This window comes from Panulirus ornatus, chromosome 33 (genome assembly GCF_036320965.1).
Source record: "Panulirus ornatus isolate Po-2019 chromosome 33, ASM3632096v1, whole genome shotgun sequence".
NCBI lineage: Eukaryota > Metazoa > Arthropoda > Malacostraca > Decapoda > Palinuridae > Panulirus > Panulirus ornatus.
The window spans coordinates 10941257-10966303 of NC_092256.1; the positions used below are offsets into that span (position 1 = coordinate 10941257).

The window sequence follows — 25047 nt, forward strand, 5'->3', positions numbered from 1 at the left end:
AACCACCACTTAATCATCAAAACCTTTTGCTCTTCTCTCCCATAATTCCTCATCCATGTATATCTGTAGATCATCTTGTGCTGAAAAAAGGTGTTCACAAGGAATAACCCCTCTCAGCACAAATATCCACAAGAAAACTTCCATTCTCATTCTTTCCAGGCCCTCCCCATTTACTACCACCAATTCCACAACCTACTTTCATAATCATATCACCCAGTATGACCACATATGTATGTAATTTTATCTATGTATCAGTTCACATCCATCAAAAACAAAACAGTACAAAGTAAAAAGCTATGGACTGGAAAATAAAACAGATAATTAAAAATGAATTTATCCTTTGGTATTCTGAGTAAAACAACAATATGAAGAAATTTCACATAAAGCTACAAGTAGAAGAATGAGATATTATTAATACCAAAATTTCACTTAGCTCCTTTAAAAGAGAAAAGAAAGTTTCACAAATCTATAACAAGTATGGATCAACAGATAATACCAATGGTCATAATCTGTTTTGACCAAAAAACCTACATTTTTTTTGCAAATTGAAAATATATGTCTGACAACCTTTGTTGGAATGTTTTTACATATTCCAAAATCAAATTACCTGCAAATTAACATCCTTGGAAATATTTCCATGACTATGTCCAAAATATACTTAGAAACTTAAAGCTACATATGTATATACATACAATTGATACATATATTTATATAATCATACAACCCCAGGACCCCTCTTATGGAGCTCCTACAGCTTTAAAGGCTGTACAATATATAGGAGCAAAGAAATGTCCTACTTTGGAATTAGGTTCTTAAAGATGACTGTACTCATTTTTGTCCATTGATGGAGACAGTCACATCAAAGGTGACTCATGGTATAACTATTTGTGTGCCAAGTCTGGTAATTATTGTGTAATTACCTACTTGTACAGTATGGGAAGGGAGTTTTACACTTGTGGGGCCTCATCTCTTGAACATATCGTACTATCAAACTTCTTAAATCTAAGTATGCCATTTGTTTCATCTTATTCCATTCATTTACCACTCTTATACTATAAAAGTACCTCTGTACATCTTTTTTAAAAAGTTTCCTCCTAAATTTTATGTTATGTCCTCTATTTGCTTTATCCCTACAATTCTCAAAGAACTGTTCACGCAAATTCAAAACCTCTGTTCTTTCCCTGAAACTTGGCCTTCTAAATTCAGAGACCATCTTTGCTGCCCTCATCTGTATAGTCTTTGTTACCTCTTCGTTCTTCTTAGGTGTATATTCTAGTTTTGGCTTTATGTAGGATATGAATAGCTTGCTGTATATTTCCTTATCCAAATACTTGAAAATTATTCTAAGATTTGCCAGCAGATAGTTTCTCTCCTTTACTATTCTCCTAATGTGGTACTAAGATAACAGGTTTAAAAATGTTTTTTAGCTCTAAGGTCCTTCTGACAAACAGAATCCTGAAGTTTCTATCCTGCTGAAAAATAATCATAGTGTAGCCTTCTTCCACTTTGCCCCATTCTCATCACTTTTAGACTTGCCAAATATGAATTTCATCAATCATGTATCAGAGCAGCTTTGTAGTCTATTAGGTACCCTTGTAAGATAATGCAATTCTCCTTGCTTTTCACTTCCCTCACGAGCTATGCTTCACCTACAAACATATTCAAGTAGAGTACCATGCATTTAAGCTAGTCATTTACATAAGTCAAGAATAGTAATGGACCCCAAACAAAACCCTGTGGGACTCTGCGGGTCATCTCAACTCGTTTGAAGAAGTCTCCTTTGACGTGCATCCTTCTTTCCACTAAAATAAACTTTTACCTATTGAAGGAGTTTCCCTTTTACTCCAGCCTCTTGGTCCAGCTTCTTCATCAGCCTCCCACATGAAACAGCATCAAATGCTTCCTGGTTCGATTGTCCAAATACAAACTATCCACCTAGCCTTCCCTTTTGTCTAAAAGACAGTTCTTACTCTCACAGAAATTTTTTTCTACATATAATCACCAATTTGCATTCTAATAATCTTTCCCAGAACCACACTCATCAGTAAGACCAGTCCGTAGTTCAGTGCCTGTTTCTAGTTTCCCCCTTTTTTTAGAAGTATGATGTTCACCATTTCCTGCTTCTTTGGCACCCTGCCTCTCTCCTATGATGTCTTGAACAGTATTTCAAGTTATACACTATATCTCCACACATCTTAAGCACATATGGTGAAATTTCATCTGGTCCATGAGCTTGAATGGGTCAAGACCTTTAAGTATCCTTTTCCTCTTCCTGTTTGTCATTTCCTGTTGAAGAGGGAGTGCCAGGGACAGATGAAGAAAAAATCCTCATTTCCTCACATCCATTCTCTAGCATCATGTGTAATGCATCAAAACCACAGCCTCTTACCCATAACCAGGCCCCACAGGCCTTTCTACTCTTTCCCTCAGCTGCTTCATATGCCTTGGTTCCGTCCAGTGGAAGCATGTCACCCACAGCGTACCCCATCACTTCAATTCACTCTCTCCCATGCATGTGTTTCACCCTCTTGCATGTTCACATTCAAAGCATTCAGTCTTATTCACTCCATCCTATCATCTCTAATTCAGTCTCCCCCTTCTTCCTGTCCCCTTCACTTCTGATGCATATATTCTCTTTTAGTGTGTCCAAACCATTTTGAGCATGCCTTCTTCAGCTCTTTCAACCTTGCTCTACGGATTACTACACCTATTACACTATCCTTTCTTCTTAAATCAACCCTCCTCACATAACAAAATGTCCTCAAATATTTCATTTTCAATATGTTCAACCTCTACACATTCTCATCTGAAGCCCAATCCTAAAATCTATACAACACCATTGGGACTACTATACCTTCAAACAAATCTTTGCCCTCCCACTTAGTGACCTCTCTTTTCACAAATTCATCAGTGCTACCAAGCCCTTTGCCCCTTACCCACCTAATGACTTAACTTAGCTCTTATGGTTCAATTCCCTACCATGTCCCCTCCCAGGTATCAAAATAAACTTCCCTTTCTCAAAGGTTTCTCCATTCCAATTCGCATCCGAACTAACCAAACCTGTTTTACTCACATGTATCAACCTCCTTCCAAAACACTTTTTTTATACTCTCTAAAGCATACTAAAACTGGCTCACCCCAACTCTCATTTTTCCTCATCTTCAGCCCTCATACACCTGCCAATTATTCTCATCCCTGTGAGTATCAACCATACACCTCTCCTTTCTCTTTCACTAGCAACTTCACTTCATCACCCAACCCTTTCTCTCCTGCCCACTTTCCATCTTCCACATGCTTCTCCCACATATGCTAGCAATGGTTCCCGAAATATTTTCCATTCCTTAACCACTCCTTAAACTTCATTTCCTCTAAATTTTTGTCAATTTACACTTGATCTTTCCTGGTATCTCTTCACACGAAACTCTATTTGAAGCTCACTTACTTTCACCACCCTCTACCCACTTATATCATTTCTTCTTTTCCCAAAGCTACTACAACTCTTCACCTCCACCATGTAATAATGCACACACAACCCACCAGCCACCCCTCTTAACAGATTCACATCTAGGTCTCTGTTAAACATCTATCACATAGAACATAAAAAAAATCTTATGATATAGTTTACAAATGGGCAAAAGTGATCCTGACAGAATTTAAGGAAGAAAATTTCAGCAAATATGTTATGTAACAAAAACACATTATTGGTACAACACAATGGCAAAACTGAGAAAATGACACAAATTGGAACAAGTGAAAAAGATTTGGTGCCATCTTAAATAACAAACGATTTCAGAGAACACAATGAAGATTACACTAAAGAGTCAAGAGATGAGTAATGATCTCCTGAGAACTTTCGTTACAAAATAAAGAAAGCTTCTCATGAGAATATTCAATGCATGTTCAAGATGTAAAAATGAATACTGCCGTGTTGTTAGAATAACAATGAAACAAATAGAAGTAAACTAATTTAGAGAGAATTCAGAAGCACTTACCATAAAAGGGTGAAAGAACCTTAACATTGTAGCCTGTATTGAAGAAGAATATATATGATTATCTATGCTTGGCACAAATTGAAGGTATTTATGAAAATGAGTTAAACCTGAAAGCCTTTCAACAAGATAGATACAGTTGTTAAATCTTCTAGCCTCCAATATGCATGACCTCCTGGAGAGAGGTTCTGGGTAACATCAGGATGCTTTCTTTGAAAGGGATCTTGGGGCAATTATATATAAAAATAGATAAATAAATGCACATATATTGAAAGATATCTGAGAGAACACATGACATAAGAAGCAAAGAAAGAATATCTGTGTTAGGAGAATTATATATTAATGTACAGGAAGTTTATCTTTTTTTTTTTCTACAACTCACCAGAAAAAAAAAATATTTGTTTAACTAGTCTTCTTGAAAATCTACTTTTGTAAATGCAAAATTCATATACTTCAGAATATCATTCCAAGATCAGGTGGAAGCACTACCACAACCATATTTCAATATCAGATAATCAATAATTTTTTAATTTTGCATTTGAGACAACATATTGATAAGCTACCTAATTTCACGGATGAGATGATAAAAAAGTCAAGAAAAATAAAGGTCTATGAATAAATTTAACTCAAAATCAACAGACATTTCCATAGGACATGTTTCATCAAAAACAATAACATCATGGACAATATATGTAACTTATAGCACCATTATAAAAAATGCAAGGGTCAACAATACACAGGTACATCAAAAATCCAGACATCAGATTTCTAGAAATTTCAGAAAACCACATACTGTTTTCAAGATTACTTTTCCCTCATAAAAGACAAAAAGAGTAATAGTGGTTAACAGATACAATGCTCGCCATAATCCCCTCTCTGTCAACATTTAGTCAAAGAAGCCATCTTAGCACCCCTGGAATTCATTTACTATTGCAATAATGTGAAAGCCCATGTCAAACTTACTCAGTATCCAATAAGTTAGATTTTCTCATTCTAATTCTTCTAAATATACTCAGAAATAAAATCATGTCCAAAGTTCATCATGTCCAGATCCTAAGCATTCCAGATTTTTGATGCTTTACCTGTACCATAAACTATATTATCTTTTACAAATGGAAGATTCTTTGTAAATCACTAACAAAAATATGATTCTATAAACATCTATCAAACAGCAAATTTATGTATAACTTGGTAATCACATGATATTTTCTATAAGGTACTTAATATATTGAATAAAAATTGGGTGGAAACAATACTGCTTGCAACAAATTTTCCATTTTCTAGTAAACTTAAGTTTATACCCTAACTTATAATTAAATATCTAATGTGTTATATAATACAATCAATAAAGAATGAATATTGAGGATATGCAAAAATTAAGTAAAAACATGTTTGTAATATCTAAATATGAAAAAATGCAAATTTATCTATTATACATTACAATTAATAGCCACCTCCTTCAGTTCCATTTTCCCAAGAAGACCAAGGTATACACTTTGTTAATAAGGCTCCTTATGGGAGATGCTCTCTACATGAAAATAAACTCAACTGCACTAATCATCAATCACTATACCTTTCAAGTGAAACTCTATATACCTGAAGCCTAACCCGATTCCCAAATTTCTGGGGTTTAAAACTACGTTCAATATTCATCATATAAAACCTGCTTTACAAACAAATGACATTGCAGAAATCCAAACATACAATTAAATATCCATCAAACTAAGTAGAGTACCAAAACTAGTCTTTTAAATAGTGTACATCCTTTCTAAAGCATCTTGAATCTACAGAAATAACACGTGCAGTATAAAATCATCTTAATGCCTACATCATGAAATGTAGAAAATATTAAGGTGCATGGAATACTGAACAATACATCTCTCATGAAACAAGCTGAATCAATAATTAGCATTATAACGACCCATCATTCTATTTGCTACTTCCCTCCAACTGGTGACTTTACCAGGTGGAAGACCTGCTGATATTGGGTCTCCATGGGTCACAGTGTTACGTGGACAATACTTCAGTGTGTGAGCTGCATCACCAGTAGCACTGCAGAGAGGACAAACATACATTCTTAATACAGGGCACTGGCAATGGCCACGTTCATCCTGCGGAAATTAAGGTACATCAAGAATACAGCAACAAATTAAGGTGGTAATAAATTCAATAACTAGGTGATACAGGAATGTAGAACCCCTTACCTATTTAGATCATATGCAAGCAATCTTTTTCAGTATCTACCATCTGATACTGGTGACTGATGATCGCAGTAGAAAGTTTTAGGCATGCAGTATAAAGACACATGCCCTAATGAGAGGCACATGAACCCAGAGAGTCCACTGATTCTGAATGTACTATATAATGGGCTTGAGGTATTTCATACAAAATATAAAGAGGAGTAATGTTTTGAGAGGGAAGAAGGGAGAGTGGATATGCAATCCTTAACAACAATATATAAGGTTTTAAATGAGTATGTTTGAAGGAATAGGAGTTCCAACAACAACAACAACCATATTATATGGTTGTGAGGCATGAGCTGTACGTAGGGTTGTAAGCAGGAGGGTGGATATGTTGTAAATAAAATGTTTTAAGACACTATGTGGTGTGAGGTGGTTGATGGAGTAAGTAATGGAAGGGTTAGATAGTTGTGTGGTAATAACAAGAGTATGGCTGAGAGAGAAGAAGAGGGTGTGTTGAAATGGTTTGGACACATGGAATGAATGTATGAGGAAAGACTGACAGATCGTTCTGTCCCATACACACTTTAAACATTCCTCCAATAACTCATAGCATCTTTCAGTCAATCCTGCCATTTCATCCTCATTCTTCCCCTCCTCCTGTTTCCCTGTACTTTCTAGATGTCTTAACCATTTCAGCACATTCTTCTTTGATTTCAAAAACAGCAACCTCTTTCCACACATTCCTCAATGTACCTAAAATCTTTGCCCACTAACCCACCCTATAGTTAACTTCAGTTTCTCATAATTCTATCTACTACCATGTTCACCCGAGTAAAACACCATACTTCCTCCAGGTTCACTGCATTTAAACTTACACTCAATCATATCTGTCTCTCTCCCGATACCCCTTATTACCATACTTTTATTCATATTATCTCTCAACTCCCTCCTTTCATGTACTCTCCTAAACCCAAACAGCAGTTCTACAGTTTCTGATATTAATCTGCCATCAGAGCTGTGTCATCTGCAAATAGCAACTGACTAGCCTCCCACTATCCCTTCAACCAACTGCAGACCTACCCCTCTTCACAACCTTCACATTTAACTTCCTAGCCACCTTAACTTCATTCAGCAGCTATAGAAATATCAAAATATTGTTGGGCTATTAAAAATGAGCCCATGAAAACTAGAGCTCAAATGATGACTTCTTGCATTTAAGGGTTATGGTTTACTGCAATACATTTTGTTTATTGCATCTAGATCTTTGTTTTTTTACAACTGCAATTTTCAGTGTAACATTTACCAATACACATTCACTGTCAGTGCATTTATATTTTTCTTTTTCTGTGTGCATATTTATTTGCTTGTTACTTTTCTGGACAACATAAAAATTCATTTGGCAACTACAGAGCATAAAGTAAAAATCAGTTATTAAACACAAAGCTATGTAGTTTTGAAGAACATATGATTATAACAGTGATGTACGATGCAATTCTTTCCAGGTTTACTGTTCATAGTTTTCCTTTTTCTTCTGTAGATACAGAATGAAACTACATGTACTGCAGACTAAATCTAAAAGATTTCTGCAATAACCTAACACATTTTAAAACAAACATGAGCTATCAAAGGAAAAAATGCTGAGGTTACAAGGCATGTTAAAGATTAGAAGAGTACATACATGGAAATCTTTAGATTCTGTAGAACATATGACTGATGATAGGTGGTCAAGAGAACAGGTAACAGTATACTTGAAAATATGAACGGAAGAGGAAGATCATAGAAGTAAAAGATGGATGAACTGAGAAAGTTTATTACAGCCGAAGGTACTTCAAAAGATTAGAGAGGATTGACTTAAGATGCAATGGAAGCAATCTGTTTGGATGGTGGTGTAAGTAAAAACCATGTCTCACAGTAAAAAACTTGGAAGAAACTATATGAGCATGGAAATCTTTGTTTCATGTTGAAACACCAAACAAAGGCTGAGGATGTGCATAAGTGAAGTCAAGAGTCTTTATGCACCTTATAAAACCCATGAAATTCAAAATGTAGTTATTGATGCCAAAATTCAAAAAACATACACCTACATTCAACCAGAACTGAAGGGTAAGGCTACTGCTTTAAGAATGTTTCCAGTTGGAGTCCTAAAACAAAAAATACCTTCAATATATGTGATTTATAGAATGTGGAGTGGTAGTTGTTGTTCTTACAAAACACACAACCCTTGACAGAGCCTGGGGTTATGGTAGAGGTTTTCTGATGAGGATATGTTTGCAGCATATTTCCACTGTAAGGAAGATGTCCAGCATCCCTCGCTGCAGATACAACAGACAACTCTTGCATTAAAGCAACCAAATCTGTAGGAAATAAAAATATATACATAAGTATTTATCATGCGAACTACGATAGGGTTTATATATATTTTTTTCATTCTTATTTGCCATTTTCCACGTCAGTGAGGTCGTGCCAGAAATACACAAATGGCCCCATTCTCTCATATCCACTCTCTAGTTGTCATGTATGATGCACCATAACCCCTTCCCTTTGTCCACAACTAAGCCAAACAAACCTTCACATAGTTTCCCCTAACTGCTTTTTATGCCTTGGTTCAACCATGAACAGCAAAGCAACCCCTCTATATCATATCACTCCATCATTCTATCCATTGCATACCCTATACACTCTTGCATGTCAAGGGCCTAAACACTCAAGAGCATCTTTCAATCCACCTTTCCATCTCCAGCTCAGTCTTCCTCCTCCTTTTTTCTTCCACTTATGACAAGTATACCCTCTTTGTTATCCTCTCCTCACTTATCCTCTCCATATACCCAAATCATATCAACTTACCCTCTTCAGCCATCTCATAAATACTCCTCTTACTAATACACCTCTCTCTTACCCTATCATTTTCTACTTGACAGACTGTCCTCAAACATATGATTTCCAACATAGTTACATAATTCCACACTTTATTTAGGGCCCATGCCTCATATCCATACAACACCATCAGGACTGCTACACCATCAAACATACCCATCTTCACTCTCACAGACAATGACCTTTCTTTCCGCCATTCCTCAGTACAACCAAGACCTTCATCCCATCATCCATACTATAGCTCACTTCAGCTCCTACAGTTCCATGTGCTACAATGTCCACTCTCAAGTATCTGAAACACTTCACTTCCTCCAAGTTCTCTTCATTCAAACTCGCACTCACTCCAAATAACCTGTCTCTCTCTACTGCCAAACCTGAAACCTTGCTTTTACTCCCATGTACCATCCTAATTGTCTTTATTATAATTGTGTATTTGTTCCAATTTTTTGAAATTCTTAGGAGGATTATGTATTAATACAACCGCAATACGCTTCTTCCTTACAGTTATTATACCCATTATGTATGGTCTGAAAAGGTCATCCTCCACTATTTCTTGAAACTTCAGGCTTTCTTTCATTAAGGGCTAATTCTCTCCCTCCTTTACCTTCCCTCTCCTTTTCTATCATGTATCCCTCTGGGCAGAACAGCTGGAAAGAGCTTACCTATTTGGTAATTACATCAGAAGCACTTTCCCTTATACGATGCTTGAATTCGAATCCTTTACCTCTATTACCCCATCCACATTTGACTTAAATACTTTCAGTCCAACATTACTAATTCCTAACACTCCTTCCCAACCTCTTACCATATGTGGCACCTCCAATTTTTTGTCTTCTGATTGTATTCTTCTCATCTCTTCCTTAGATCTATAACATGATGAATACCCCACTGAATTCCACCATGCCTTAAAGAATTTTAGCTTTTCTAAGTGCTTCTGGTAGATGACTTCAAGTCAAACATAACCACCTTACATCGTGGTAATAACTTCCTGTTCTTTTCCTTTTGTTTATCACAGAAGTTGCTTCTGGTAGTCTCATAGCCTCTACCACTCTTTCATATGCATTTCCTCCTCCTGTTTCTCTTCTTCCTTATCTGGTGTAAGATTTTCTAATCCAAAAATAATCAGTGATTTACATATATCCTACTTTACAAATCTTTTTAAGTTGGTGCCACCCACTTCTCAGCTGGATCCCTCCATGTGGTAATGTCAACTTCTATGTCTCCAACCTTCTCTGTAATTTCTCTCTTGCTTTACAAGCACTGGTCTTGTATTCTCTGTACTCTTCTAAACCTTCCATCAACTAGCCCATATATTTCCTTAACTGCTTTATCTCTAAGAGAACATATTAATTTTTCAAATGGAGTACAAGCTCAAGAACAAATCAAAGTTCAATCAACATGAGGTCAGATCTTGTAAAAGTTAAGAAAAAGGAGGCTGTCAAATTGAAGCAGTGTAGAGCTGGTGTAGGGAACACTATCATGCAGAGAAATGACCAGTTGAGAATGATCACTGCTCTGGAGGATACTACTTCATTCAAAGTAGGTAATGAGGTTGGTAAAGAAATATGAAATTTGCAAGACATCTCAAGACAACCTTTAGAGGTAAGATGATGGCACAGGGTTTGAGTATCTTAACAGACATTCACATAAATACAAAATATAGTTCAGTATTACAGGAAACTGGTACACCAGGTAGCTAGCGGAGCAAAGCAGGATGAAGTAAGTCCTATGGACAGTGTGTCAGGCTGATAGAAGTGTCATGAACAGTGTGTTATGCACTGAAAAACCAAGGTTCTACAGTCATGAATAATCTCTCATGCTAAAGAGTGAAAGTGTCCAGAGCAGTGCATCATTTGCAGCAACAGAGGATAGTGATACCAGGTACCATGTTTCTTATGGTGGTATGGTATAGTGGTACCAGGTACCACGTTTCTTATGGCGGTATGGTAAAGTCATAAAACTTGAAGCCTTGCAAGATGCAAGATGAAGTTTAAATCTTAAAAGAGAAGAGAATAATGAATCTTCCAAGAGTTGCTTGAGCAAATAAAGCCAATCCATTGAAAGTGGAAGATGGACTTAGAAGAGATATTCAAAGTCACAAATGCCAATCAGGGCCATTTGGTTCATCAAAGAATGGCTCCCATATCTCAGGTTAGTGAGAGTGTCATTCAGAAAATGTGCAAGTGCACAAAAAATATTCCTGGAAATCATAAAATGAATGATGAGTTTCAACATGAAGTCCATTTAACCTTGTTCATAAGTCCAGCAAACTTTTATGGAAATCCTGGGATAATTAATATACTTTGAACACAATATCCATATAGAGGTGCTACCTCTCCTTGTCCTCAAGATGCTGCTGAATTGTCTGCAACTGCCTTGCCTGGGTCTGAGGGGCTCTAGCCAATCCTCTGTATAAGGCAATCAATGCTGTGCACAACCACATCTAAGGATCCAAAGTTATCTGGCAAGATGTCTGGGACCAAAGTGATCCTGCAGGTAATGGAGTATACACGTGCTATACTGCTATACCAACCATTCCATATCTCATGGTGCAAATGGGTAAGGGATTTCTGAAAGTTTTTGTTCCTTAAGAAGTTTGGCTGTTGCTCCATCATCAGCAAAGACAAATAACTGACACACTTGAACTCCCCAAAGCTGGGACAGTTAAGTTTGACAGAAACCTAATCAAGTATTGTGCATTTATGCAAGCATTCAATCAGTGTTTGGGAAATACCTCTGTGAATTCAACAGCAAAGATTAATAGGTCTAAGGCCACTGAGTGCTAAGCAAAAATGAGTTGCAAAATGGGCTAAACTAAAGCATCAGAACTACTGGAGAAAAGACCTTGCATATGACATGTGAAATTGCAGTGAAACCTGTGAAACACTGTGATAACAAATATACCATGGCTATGACAAGTGCAATGGCAAGAAAAGTGGATCAAAGCAAATGAGGCAGATATTCAGGGGAATCACCCAAGTATTACATATTTGACAATTTCTTGAGCAAGCCACAAATATTTTTTCCCCACCACTCAAATACAAAAGTTCACATCAAGGGTAAGCCTTAACTAAAATATAAAGAGTTAGTGAAAGAGAAAAAGAAGACACAAGGAAAAGCTTCTATAAATTTTGGAGGAAGTGAAAAACCTGTCTTTTAAAAAGTTCCCAGTCATAGTTACTGAGATGATAGAGAGTTCCACAGCTTCAAGTAACAGGGAAAGAAATAGTTATCAACAGCCCATCCTTAAGTTGCCAGAACAAAATAGTTATCAACAGCTCTTCCTTAAGTTAATGGCCACATAGTAATCATGTGACACAGCAACTTGCTAAGTATTGTGTGGTCTAGCTACTGGTGGGGGCACATAAGCAGCCAGCTCTTGAGAGCAAAAACCAAAAGAAAATGGAAACTGAACCAGCATTGTGGCATAGGTGAGTGAGTCAAGTTTCTGACTTAACTCTGTTGAGTAAGGATGCACAACTAGAACCGCCTGAGAAGTGAGAGTAGTGCTCCGTAAAAGTATGGATCAATTCTTTGTACTGAGCAAATGTTCTCAAGAAAAGACATTTTAACATCTAAACAGGGCTCACAGTTTCTTAGTGATAGACTTAGCTATTTCTATAATGTGGTTTCTAAAATACTGTGTATGTTACAGAGCCATTGAAGGAGAGAAGAAATTTGTGGGAGAACTTTAAACTGATATGGGCAGAAATTGGGTCTTGGAGGCATTAAACATAACCAGATTTTGTCTACCCCACTGAGATATCCCATCTAAGTCTGTAATTATTAAGGAAGCTGTGTTGAGACAAGATGCAGATCGAATGCTAGAAGGAGCAGAATTGAGGGATGTGGAGGGATGCAGTGTTAAGCTGTGAGCATATGAATGCATTTGGTTATCTGTAAGAGGAAATCAGTGATAAAAGAAGAAAAGTGTAAGAAACAAAACAGAACCTTCATAACCAATGCTGTTGATGGAGAAATGGGGAGAGGCTGATCCATCAACAGCCACGGAGACAGACTGGCATGAGAGGAAGCTAGGTGTGTGGGAGCAAAGTAAGGGAGGGAAGTGAAAAAGGGAGGATATATCATGGGTAACTACATAGGATTCTTCAAAATCTGGACGAGGACTAAACATTAGTATGATAGGAAAGACTATCCCTCGCAGATCTCGCATCACAGAAGCCATACTGGTGATCAGAGAGAAGACCAAGATTTGAGATGTCTGAGGATATGGAAGTTGAGCAGGGATTTAAAGATGTTGGAAATAGCAACAGGACAATAGTGGGAGGAATCAGAACCGTCATCTTTCTTTGGAATGAGATGTCCCAATGCATACTTCCAAACAGAAAGTAGAAACTGGTTTTAAACAGAAATCAAACAGATGAGCAAGCACAAGCACAAGTCCAGAGGCTCACTCTTTCAATACGTAGAGATGGATGCCATCAGGTCCATGGGCTTTTTTTGTGTCCAGAGAGGGAAACATTCATGTTATTGTATGATTCCTTCATGTTAGCTGCATGAGCCAGAGGAACAAAGGGGAACTTATTTCTAATGTGGAGAAGAACTACTTTCAAGCTCACTTTTGATGAGTCAATACAAAAGTGCCACTCATCTGTGTTATATTCATGGCTAAGTGCCTCTATAACAGAATGAACATCATTGCAAAACACCACACCATCTTCAAGGGAGAAAAATTCTTTGTAAATGACATGGCTGTCACGATAAAAACAAACTTTGGTTTCATGCTGAAGAAGATTCCAGCCCTTTAACCTAGAATCCAAAAGTTCAGCTGGGTTCTTAAACAAATTTAAATCGCAAATGAGATCTTTAATATTAAAATCTTCTTGACTCAACAAATGTGGTTCGCTTGAAGAACAGCTTGCTTCAAATGTTGGATCCATATTGTACTCTAATTAGTCTACTTTCTCATCACCAGACTCATCGTCACTCAGTGCCATGTTTGTTGGAGGCTCTGGCACAGGTAATTCCAGACTGTGAGGTACTGTCCTCGTAGCAATCTGCTTGGATGTTGATGTTATACCATTTATATTTGTCAGGCAGAAGTAGCAATCCAAAGCATGACCTCTGGGTTCTCTCCAAACCAGAGGAAATGGCAAAAGATATACAGCATGAACCTTTTACCCATGCTGAGAGAAGCCTGACATGTGACACATGTGATGGGGGGGGGCTGGCTTTCATCCTGGTCACCCACTTTAAAATGAAAGTAATGCTCATAGCGTTTCTTAACGAGGGGTGTGAAAGAATGCTTTTACGTGATATGAATGTCAATTCACTGCAGTTGTAGCAGAAAGAATTCAAACAGTTTCTCAGCATCAGTTTCTCAGGATAATCATGGTGGATGGGGTGTAAGCACAACAACTTGAATATACAAAAACACAATATCTCAACAGTGAAAAAGACCCTGTTTACACATTGAGTTCTCACCTGCAACTGACAGAGAACTGCTACTCAGAAGTGAGCAGTTTGAATGTCATGTCCCAACATTTCCAGTCATGTTTCTGAAGACCCTAGTGACTCATTTATCTAGGCCTATGCTTTCAACAAGAAGTCATTGCACTTCAAAAACAATGAAAATAGCTGTGTTTGTTAAACTTTTTGTTTCAAATGTTCCACAGAGCGCTGGTACATATATAGACTGAAGTAATGGTATGCGAGTATGCTGGAGCAAAACAAACTATGGGTGATAGAGAAATTCTGAAAACATATTATGATTCAGCATGCAAAAGTAAACAACAGATATTTTTTTCCATTGGACAATATCTTTGTTGAGCAGCATTATGGGCAGTGATAAATGCCAAATAGAAGTCAGCAGAGAGAGAGAGTTTCTCCAAAACTGACATGCCTGACCCCTTACCTGAATGGCCTCAGAACATTTATGAATGAACCATGGATTGAAAGATGTCATCTTGGAGGAGTAGGAGGGGGATAAATGCTTCCACTTCTGCAACAATAACCTCTGTTGTATGTTTGGCAGAGAGAGATGCATCACCACAGAGACATACAAACCAGTTCAATAAATAAATAGAGATGTTTAAGGGAATGGGTGTGCAAGATATCTCAAGATCAAGGAAGTACGCTTTAATATGCAGGTTACAGGTACCATAGGTAAAACAAATAGCTCCATAATTCTGGTACCAAATATGCCAGCCTGTAATGATATATACCTGCATTGAGAGGGCTTAAGCCTTTGCTGAAGTGCCATTTCTGCCAGAGCAGGCATGTCTAGATTTATTATAATAATTTCAGAAATTGCCTGCAAAGGAAAGGCATGATATTGTCCATAAAGCACCACTCTGCTTGAACCTGACTTAATGACTCAAATCATCAGTTATGTAACTGACGGAAGAAGGCTTATAGCACTGTTCAAGGGTGCATGATGAAAAATTCAAACTCGCTGCACCAAGTGCTCAAGTCTGCTGGTCTTGGGTCTAGTCACAGAGACAGTCACCCTACATCTTTAAGTTAGGAACGAACAGTTTGAGCCTGAAGCTGTGTAAGTGGGCCCTCCAGAATGGAGTCTGCACAAAACAACACTTCATACTGTTGCAGTTAAGGCTAGAGGAAAAGGTATGAGCAAATGGGTCAAGAAATATGCCCTGCTAAACCCAGAAAGTAACAAATCTTTCAGTTCTAAGACATTAACAGATCAATTTGGCTATGAGGGCCCAAGAGCTAATTTGTCCGAGGAAACTTTATCTCTGGCCAAAAAAGTTTATGAAGCAGCCCTAAAAGAAGGAAGAGTCATGTCATTCTGCTTCTGAAGGTCTTCGCAGATGAAAACTTGCCATGCATGAGGGACAGTGCTGTTGGCTGACACGCATAAGCAAGGAACCAGTATCCTCTACTGCCATTATCTCTTCAATGTCAGATTCTTGATGACACAATGTGTCACTGATCAGTGATGCCAATAAATATGTGAGAAAGCTGTATAAAAGATGAAGATGAGAGGATGCGTAGAAAAACAGTGGGTAGATGCCAGGTGGTAGGATATAAGGATGATACCAAGTAGGTGAATAGGTGAGATGATGGGTGAAAAGAGTGAATGAGAATACATGGCTGGGGGGTTACTGTCAGTACGTCATAGAGTACAGTAAAATAAAAGACTGGTCACAAGGGCAGTTAAGACATTCATTTATGATCTCACTGTACAATATCTTTACTTCATTTCCTGTGAAGATTTTCATAGACAAGGTAAATGGGCCTAAACTACTCTTTAAGTAAAAGAATAATGAGATAAACCAGTGTGAAATAAATTGCTCATACATTTGCATATGTGTGTAATCTGGACTACACACGAAGTGAGAAAACAAACTAGCAATGTCTGGCCATCCTTAACTATAAAATTTTTATCAGACATAAAATGGTAGGTGTTCACTCTTAGGTTACCTGGAAAAGAAGTTTGTTGAGTAGGTAGGAGGTTTTTACCTCCAAATGTCAATCAAACTGCATTTGTATTAACACAGAAAACTACACTAAAGAGGAAGAACTCAAGAGCCTGAAAACTATATATAGTCGGGTTGCAAAAAAAATAATCTACGTACAAGTTCTGTGGCCTCTCTATCTGTTTCCTGATGCTACCCACTGATGCAGGGGCCAGCAATTAGGCATGGGGGTAAGCAGAGAATGTATATGTTATCTTTTTTCTTTTCTTTCATGCATTTGCCCTGTCTCCTATGAGGCAGGGTGGCATCAGAAATGGATGATGGCAAACAAGACAAATATGTACATGTGTATATAAGTACGTGTATGTATGTGTATATGTACATATATGAACTTGTATGTGCATATTTGTATATATGGGTACATGAGTAGATGTGTCTTTCTTCATCTATTTCCTGGCACTAACTCACTGATGCATGAAACAGCAACCAAGTATGAAAATTTTTTTATTATAATCTTGACTGTCTCAAGTTTTCTGCTGGACTCAAACAGTTAACCTTTTCCTACTACAGGAACTAATAAAAGTATACCATACTACTAAATGCAGAGATTGTAGATAATTTACATACAAATTACCTGTGTGCTGTCGTTGTGGATGAAAGGATGGTGTTCCCTGACCACTAAAAGATTCATGTGCCGAAATGCTGTAAGGCAGAGAGGGTTCATGTGGTGCTGTTAAGTCTGTAGGTGTTTGGAAAGGATGTGGATGGCAGACCTTTGGAGGAGCTATAACTGAAGGCTGGTTTGTATTTCCAATATCCTGCAAAACTTGTCTCTGAGATAAGGAAGAAAGTAAGTGATCCCAGGATGAAGAATTACTTAGCCCATATGAATCGGCTCCACCTGGAGCAAGAGGGAAAGAATTACCACATGAAATATTTGTATTTGTATCCCATAAGCTGTCTGTAAGACTTTGGTAAGATGGAAAGAGGTCACTTTTTGAATTTTTGGAGTCCATTGGGCCAGCTGATACTAAACCAGATTCATTTTTACAGGTTCCTACAAACCGTGTAAATGTTGGACAAACATTTTCTTCATCACCTATGGCAGGAATCTTATCAACATTTGGGCTTGACTGCCTGAATGCATTGCCAGCTAAGCTAGAATTCAAGGAGTTTCTCATATCACAGGATATCTGACTTGGATTAATCAGTGGCACCCATGGATCTTTTAATTGCTTTTTATCTAAGTTCAGGGTCTTAGATGGACTTTGCTCTAATTGCCAAAAGTCTGTGGATTTTGACTGTGGCAATAAGCTCTTTGAGGCAACATCCTTTTCAGCAGGGAGGCTCTTCTCAATTGTTGGGCTTGCTGACTGTGTGGAAGATGGGATGTGAATGGTACTTAAGTCATTTTCTTCAATCAGCTGCTTCCAAAAGGCACTTGTTAGTTTTTGACTATTGTTAATATCCTTACTGCATTCTGAAAGTGATTGGCTCCACCTACATGGCCTGCAATTCAGATGAAACATAGTTATCTAAATTGTTTTATATAAACTATGACAAGTGCAGTAATTCATTAAGTGTATAATTAAGTGTATAATAAGAAAAAACAAAGACAGGTTCTAGTAAAATGATCAATCATGTCTACGAGGGTTTACCATATCATTCAAACCTCTTATAGCCTCTCTCATTTCTACTCTATACATACAATTAACCTCAAAGGTAAAACAACTCGGTAAATGCTATCAACTGTTCTGAAAACTTTGGTTTCCTACAAAATATTACTGAATAAGAACCCATTCCCGATACACACTTCTATATTTAATCAAAAGGTCAGGTTTTGAAATTTGAAAAAATTAAAATCTCAAAGGAAACTGAGGTTAACATCCTCTAACTATCAGTGTTTCTAAGAGGGAAACCCTTCTCTATTCTCTCACATAGATAGTAGCAGCTTGCTTGTTTGTTTCAGGTCACCCTTCAGCTCATCGCAGCCCACTATTAAGATGACAAAACACAAAATATGCACACAATATGAAAAAAGAATCATGAATCATGGTTCAACTTCTCTTAATTTATGAAAAAAACATTTACCCTACTGGGCAATCCTAAGAATGCAATAAATTTCAAAACCTTAAGCTAGTGTCATTCGATGTAAAATAACCTATCAAACTCATAAATTTTTATGAATTACAATTTAAGCTTTCCTAGTTTAGGAAAACCATTATTTACCAGACTGACTAATCCTAAGTATGGATGGGTGTCATTTACATGGCAAGCCCCTAGAGATGGCACATGACCAGACACTGTGAGCATTATTGGAATACTGAGGCCTCCAAGTAGCTCCAATAACAGGGAATTCAGCTTATGGAGAGAAATTAAGTTTGCAGATCAATGTTCATAGAACCCTATTACAAAACACTTCATTAATGTCACTAACATTCATAGTACTGATATGGTTAAGGTTTGACCCCAGGGCTCTCCCAGTGAGCTCGTTTATTCATATACTCTGTCAGTAAGTGACAGGTTTCAGAAAATGCTGACATATCTGCAGAAACTGAGAAATCTTTCCAGTCAGATATAAATGAAAGAGGAGGATTTACACAACAATCAGGTTAAACATCTTCAAAACTAATTTGATGTGGCAAGCTTGCAGAAATGCAGTTCATCATAAACATATAAAAGAAGGGTGGGAACCCTGTCTTTCCTGTATCCCTCAAATAATTCAAAGAAAGTTCAAGACAGATTGAGCATTCTCAATTGGAAGCACTACTTTAAAAATGCCATTGGTAAACTACTTTCATTTAGATTTGAGTTGATATGTGTCCAAAGGCTATCAAACAGATAAGGATTAGCTGGAAAATCATCATTGCAAAATAGGCAGCAGTCTGCAAAGAAAAAAGAAAATCATTCATCTCTCCACTTAAGAGGTACTGATGAGGTAGGAGTCCTCCAAAAACAACCTCGAAAAATGATAAGAACAGCTGTCTGATCTCATGGAGGGCTTGCTTGCCATCAAACAAGATTTCCTTTCAGGGAGATGATTATAATGGTGAGAAATCAGAGACAAATCAAAATCAAGCTACATGTGAGTGGATGTCTAATTTATTAGACCATCGTACAACAAGGGGTTTCTGTAAAAAAAAAAATGAGTAAGCCTAGTTGAACTTAACCTGTAATTTATGAAACAAATATGAATTCAACAGGTTTCTGTACATCTAATCACACAAGTAAGAAGCTTTCAAACATATTGCATTCTTAGAACTGGCAAGTTTGGTAAAAATGAGCGAGGGTTTTCCCATCAGAAAGACAAGAGTATCAGAAAGTTCTAACTCCTATTTGCCCAGAGAACATCCTTGAGAATCTTTCATACTTGAGGAACAACAGTGAATAATCAATCTAATTCACACAATAGATATATAGTACTATCAAAATGCTATTAAGATGGCACTACCTTGTTGTCACAGGGGGTGGTAATGCTGTTTCCGGAGGGTTGGGGTGGCGCTGGGAAATGGATAAAGACAAGCTAGTATGAACATGTACATGTGTATATATGTATGTGCGTGTATATGTATGTATGTATGTATGTATGTATGTATGTATGTATGTATACATATATATATACTATTATTTATTTTATTTTTTATCATACTTTGTCACTGTCTCCCGCGTTAGCGAGGCAGCACAAGGTAACAGACGAAAGAATGGGCTAACCCACCCACATACACATCATACACATGTATATACATACACGTCCACACACACACACACATATACATACCTATACATCTCAACATATACATATATATACACACACAGACAATACATATATACACATGTACATAATTCATACTGTATGCCCTTATTCATCCCCGTCACCACCCCGCCACACATGAAACGACAACCCCCTTCCCCCACATCTGCGCAAGGTAGCGCTAGGAAAAGACAACAAAGGCCACATTCGTTCACACTCAGTTTCTAGCCGTCAAGTATTATCATTATTATTATACTCTGTCACTGTCTCCTGTGTTATCGAGGTAGCGCAAGGAAACAGACGAAAGAATGGCCCAACCCACCCACATACACATGTATATACATACACGTCCACACACACACATATACATACCTGTACATTTCAACGTATAAATACATATACATACACAGACATATACACATACGCACATATGCATAATTCATACTTGTTGCCTTTATTCATTCCCGTCGCCACCCCACCACACATGAAATGACACCCCCCTTCCTCTGTACACACGCAAGGTAGCACTAGGAAAAGACAACAAAGGCCACATTCGTTCACACTCTGTCTCTAGCTATCATGTATAATGCACCGAAACCACAGCTCCCTTTCCACATCCAGGCTCCACAAAACTTTACATGGTTTACCCCATATATAAATGGTTGCGAGGCATGGGCTGTAGATGAGGTGGTGCGGAGGAGGGTGGATGTGTTTGAAATGAAATGTTTGAGGACAATATGGGGTGTGAGATGGTTTGATCGAGTAAGAAATGAAAGAGTAAGAGAAGATGTGTGGAAATAAAAAGTGTGTGGTTGAGAAAGCAGAAGAGGGTGTGTTGAAATGGTCTGGACTTACGGAGAGAATTTGTGAGGAAAGAATGACAAACAATCAGAGGAGGAAGGAACAAGAAGCGAGAGACCAAACTGGAGGTGGGAGGATGGAGTGAAAAAGATTTTAAGTGATCGGGGCCTGAACATACAGGAGGGTTAGAGGTGTGTCAGGAATAAAGTATACCGGAAGGATATGGTATACCAGGGTCAACATGCTGTCAATGGACTGAACCAGGGCATGTGAAACATTGGGGGTAAACCTTGGAAATGTCTGTGGGACCTGGATGTGGATAGGGAGCTGTAGTTTCGGTGCATTACACATGACAGCTAGAGACTGAGTGTGAACATATGTGGCCTTTGTATTTTTTCTTGGCACTGCTACATTGAAGCAGGGGTAGCAATGCTGTTTCCTTTGGAGCAGGGTGGTGCAAGGAATGAATGAAGGCAAGTAAGTATGAATATGTTCAAGTTTCAGTTAATCCAAGTATGAATACGTACTGTTTCAGTTAATCCAAATAACTTCATCATAGAGTTACTTTTCAATTATCAATGAAAAATGCCATACACAGAAAATGAACTGTATATTAGGACTACTGCGGAAGGGTTCAGAAAAATTTCTGATGAAGGTATTAGTTAAAAGACAAGCAAAAAATTACAATTTAACTACCATACAATCTTCTACAAGTAATAGTGGTACTGTAAATGCATTTCAGACAAATAAGAGACAAGAAATATTTGATTATCTTAACAAGGATTTTAACACTCAAGTGTAGCTTTAGGACCAGATACTTTTTCATCTCATGTACTGCATCAGCTTCAAGAATTCCAAAAGGGATGATTAGGATAAAAGACCAGTTGATAATTTCCATGACATTAATAAAGCAATTCTTTAGTGCTGATGAATCTTTTGAAACTATGTGAGACCAAACAAATTCCTGCTTGACAAACATTTTTCTCCCCTTAACTGTAGAAAATCCTATTTGGCTGTTAAAACCAAAAATACAAAACTTATGAGAATACAAAACTTATGAAGGAGGCATATTTAAGAGATAGAAGTTGTTGAAAGTAACATATTTAAGATTACACAAGAAACATTTTACCTGAAGTCCTTGATTGATATCATTTGTGGCTTTATAGATATGAAGTTCACAAATGTTAGGTTTACTTTTTCACTCTCTCAACACAAAAGCCTGAAAAGGGTGCAGTGGTTGGTTGTTACTTGGTTTTCTATGTAACTCTGTGTAGCCATTCTATTAACACAATAAATTAATTGAGGGATACCACTGACCTAGCTAGGCCCATGTGGATCTCAGCCCACCTTAAGCTGTCAATTACCATCTCACCATTACTCAATGTAATATTGGGTATTTTTGATTAGGGCTGGCCAAGGTCGATATTAAGAAAATTTTTCCATGTGTGTATAGGTACCAACTACTGAAGTTAGACAGATAATTGATTCAATTATTATTCACTGTCCTGTCATCACTCCATAAGTTTTATGGGTAATAAGGACTGGGTGAGACTACTACTTCAACTATGCTTTCAACTGTTGTCAATTTTCCAAATAAATGCATGTTTCACCAACTTTGCTAGGGGCATCAACCAAGTTTATGATGATTTATTACCTATACTGGGCATTTTAAAGTTATTTACCGCTACTTCAACTATGCTTTCAACTGCTGTCAATTTTCCAAATAAATACATGTTTCACCAAGTTTGCTAGGGGCATCAACCAGGTTTAATATGGTTTATTACCTATCCTGGGCATTTTAAAGATATTTACACTGTTCTGAATATTAAAAATAATACCTATGGACAGTTTATAAACTTAGATGGTAGGTATCTCCAAAACCAATTTAAACAAACCAAACCGGATGGTTCAGCTGACATGCCATACATGAGGGAATAACATTCTCCTCACATGATACTAATGGGCATTTTAAAGTTATTTACATTGTTCTGACCTGACCTATCTTACCCTGACATCTAACCTCGCCTAAAACCAACCCTAATTAACCTAACTGATTTGGTTGGATCAAACTGGACTTAGACCAAATTGACTATACACCATATAAACTGCATTGGCAGCACACACAAAGGTGAACTGAAAATACACGCAAGTTTGCTTGATCATCTAATGTAAGGTGCAATTAACAGTATTAGAGAATAAGCTGATTTGTAGTTTAGAAAATTTACTACATATTTGATAAAATTTGCCCTTCACATAAAAAACATGGTTCTGCAAAATTCTCAATTCACTAGTACCGGCCGACATCAAACCTTATGTCCTCCAAAACTGGCTGACTCTACACATCAATAACCAAATAAGGCGCCACCATGTTATTTTTGTGGCTATTTTGGTTTTTTGTACTATTGGCGTCTTAGACCTCGAGTTACCACCCAAAGCCCTTCCATCTTTTGACAATAATGAGAATTCTTGAGAGCGTCCTCGCCTGCCTCCTCAACGAGAACGGAAAACTACTTTGGAATCTAAATTCTAAAACCATTTCGAGATATGTCTCATGAACTGAATTCTACAGAAACCAGGAATCAATAACCAATTCCAGTAACACAAATGGACTGACTTCTACAGAAACCAGGAATCAATAACCAATTCCAGTAACACAATTTAACCAACAATTATCCAAGCAGACATAAAGAAAATAACACAACAAATTACCGAAATATTCTTAAATTTCGTGAGCACTGAAATTTTTTAAATTTCCTTTACTTAAATATAGTTTCAAGTACGGGTCTCAATCACCAGGCTGGTTTTAATATCTGGCTTGTATCAATGACAGTCGCTTTCAAGCCACTCTAACAACCATTGAACAAACAAGCAGGAACAACTGATAAACATACTCGCCTGTTGTCACAACAAAGTTATATTCTATATAACTATATTTGTAAGCTATAAAACATAGAGTTATCCAAGTGTTAATATAGTTACCGTGATATGTCGTTGTCCATTTCACGCCCAAAAGTTATATAGTTGAAAAGTTTCCTTTCTCTTCAAACTGAATGTCGGACGTCTTGTCCAGAAATGAAAAATAAACTAGATCTTTGTTAGATTAAAACTTTTGAATGTATCATAATTATTCTAAAGGTATTTGAATAAAATTTATCAAACATCAATGATATTTTCTTATCATAAAGACAACAAAAGTTGAAATTTGAATTATAAATGAAATTCTTTTTCCCGTATAAATTCTTCTTTGACCTAAGATGTTTGTAAAGGGAATTCTGAAATAAGACCACCACAAAAGCGAGGTCTAGTAAAATAATAAAAAATCATAATCTAGTCACTTGACAATACAGGATCCATATTAGTATAATATTTGCCAAAAGTAATTTCTGACAAGCACTTACATGAATAACTCTCAGGTGGGTATTATGGCCTTGAGCTTTATCTTCCCTAAAAACTCAGAACTCAAGCTTAAACTGGACTCCATTCTCAGCAGGCTGAGGGAGTTTGGGGTGGTGCAAGAGATCATCCGTCAAGCCGTCCGCAACGCTGAGGAGTGTCTTAAGTCCGAGTCCAGCCTGCCCAGCAACATCCTCAGACCGCTGGACCTTGGCGACTTCTACGGCGTCTTCTCCCTTTACGGTGGAGGGATGTTGTTAGCCGGCTTGACTTTCCTGTTGGAGCTGTCTCTTGCTGTCCGCAAACATCCTCAACCGTAACTCCTGGCATGCCGGACATTTTGATGCTCACTGACGACCTCGACCACGGACTTTGCCGGTAGATATAGGTTATTCCATGTCATTTCCATTACTTATTTTCTCTTCCTGTAATGCAACATCTTACGTAGGATTCAGAGACGGATTATCAACAGTGAACCCATATTTGTTATGACTAACGTAGGATTCAGAGAGGGATTATCAACAATAAACCCATATTTGTTATGACTAGCAATGTTTCTAGGTCACACCGTCACGCTCTCCTGCCTAACTCAACACAAGGCACAGCGAGCGAGAACCTTACTGCTTCATGTGGTTCCCTTTGCCGCTGGGTCA

At 37.5% G+C, this 25047-nt stretch overlaps 1 protein-coding gene across 4 annotated transcripts; it reads right to left on the bottom strand.

The window, feature by feature from the left end:
- Positions 1-321: 321 nt before the first annotated feature.
- Positions 322-24066, bottom strand: LOC139759456 (uncharacterized). 4 transcript variants are annotated; one of them, XR_011715058.1, is made up of 6 exons: positions 23311-23498; positions 22131-22220; positions 17084-17958; positions 8330-8526; positions 3993-6100; positions 322-2286 (listed from the first exon to the last, which is right to left on the bottom strand). XR_011715058.1 is itself a non-coding variant. In XM_071681603.1 (5 exons), the coding sequence occupies exons 2-5, from the start codon at positions 22151-22153 to the stop codon at positions 5888-5890; spliced, it is 1308 nt and encodes a 435-aa protein (XP_071537704.1). In that variant the 5' UTR covers positions 22154-22220; positions 23311-23498; the 3' UTR covers positions 322-5887. The 4 variants fall into 4 exon arrangements, 3 of the variants coding, with proteins under 3 accessions (XP_071537704.1, XP_071537705.1, XP_071537707.1); XM_071681603.1 differs by having other exon boundaries at positions 322-6100; XM_071681606.1 differs by lacking the exon at positions 322-2286 and having other exon boundaries at positions 5883-6041; positions 23311-23502.
- Between the last annotated feature and the right edge of the window lie 981 nt (positions 24067-25047).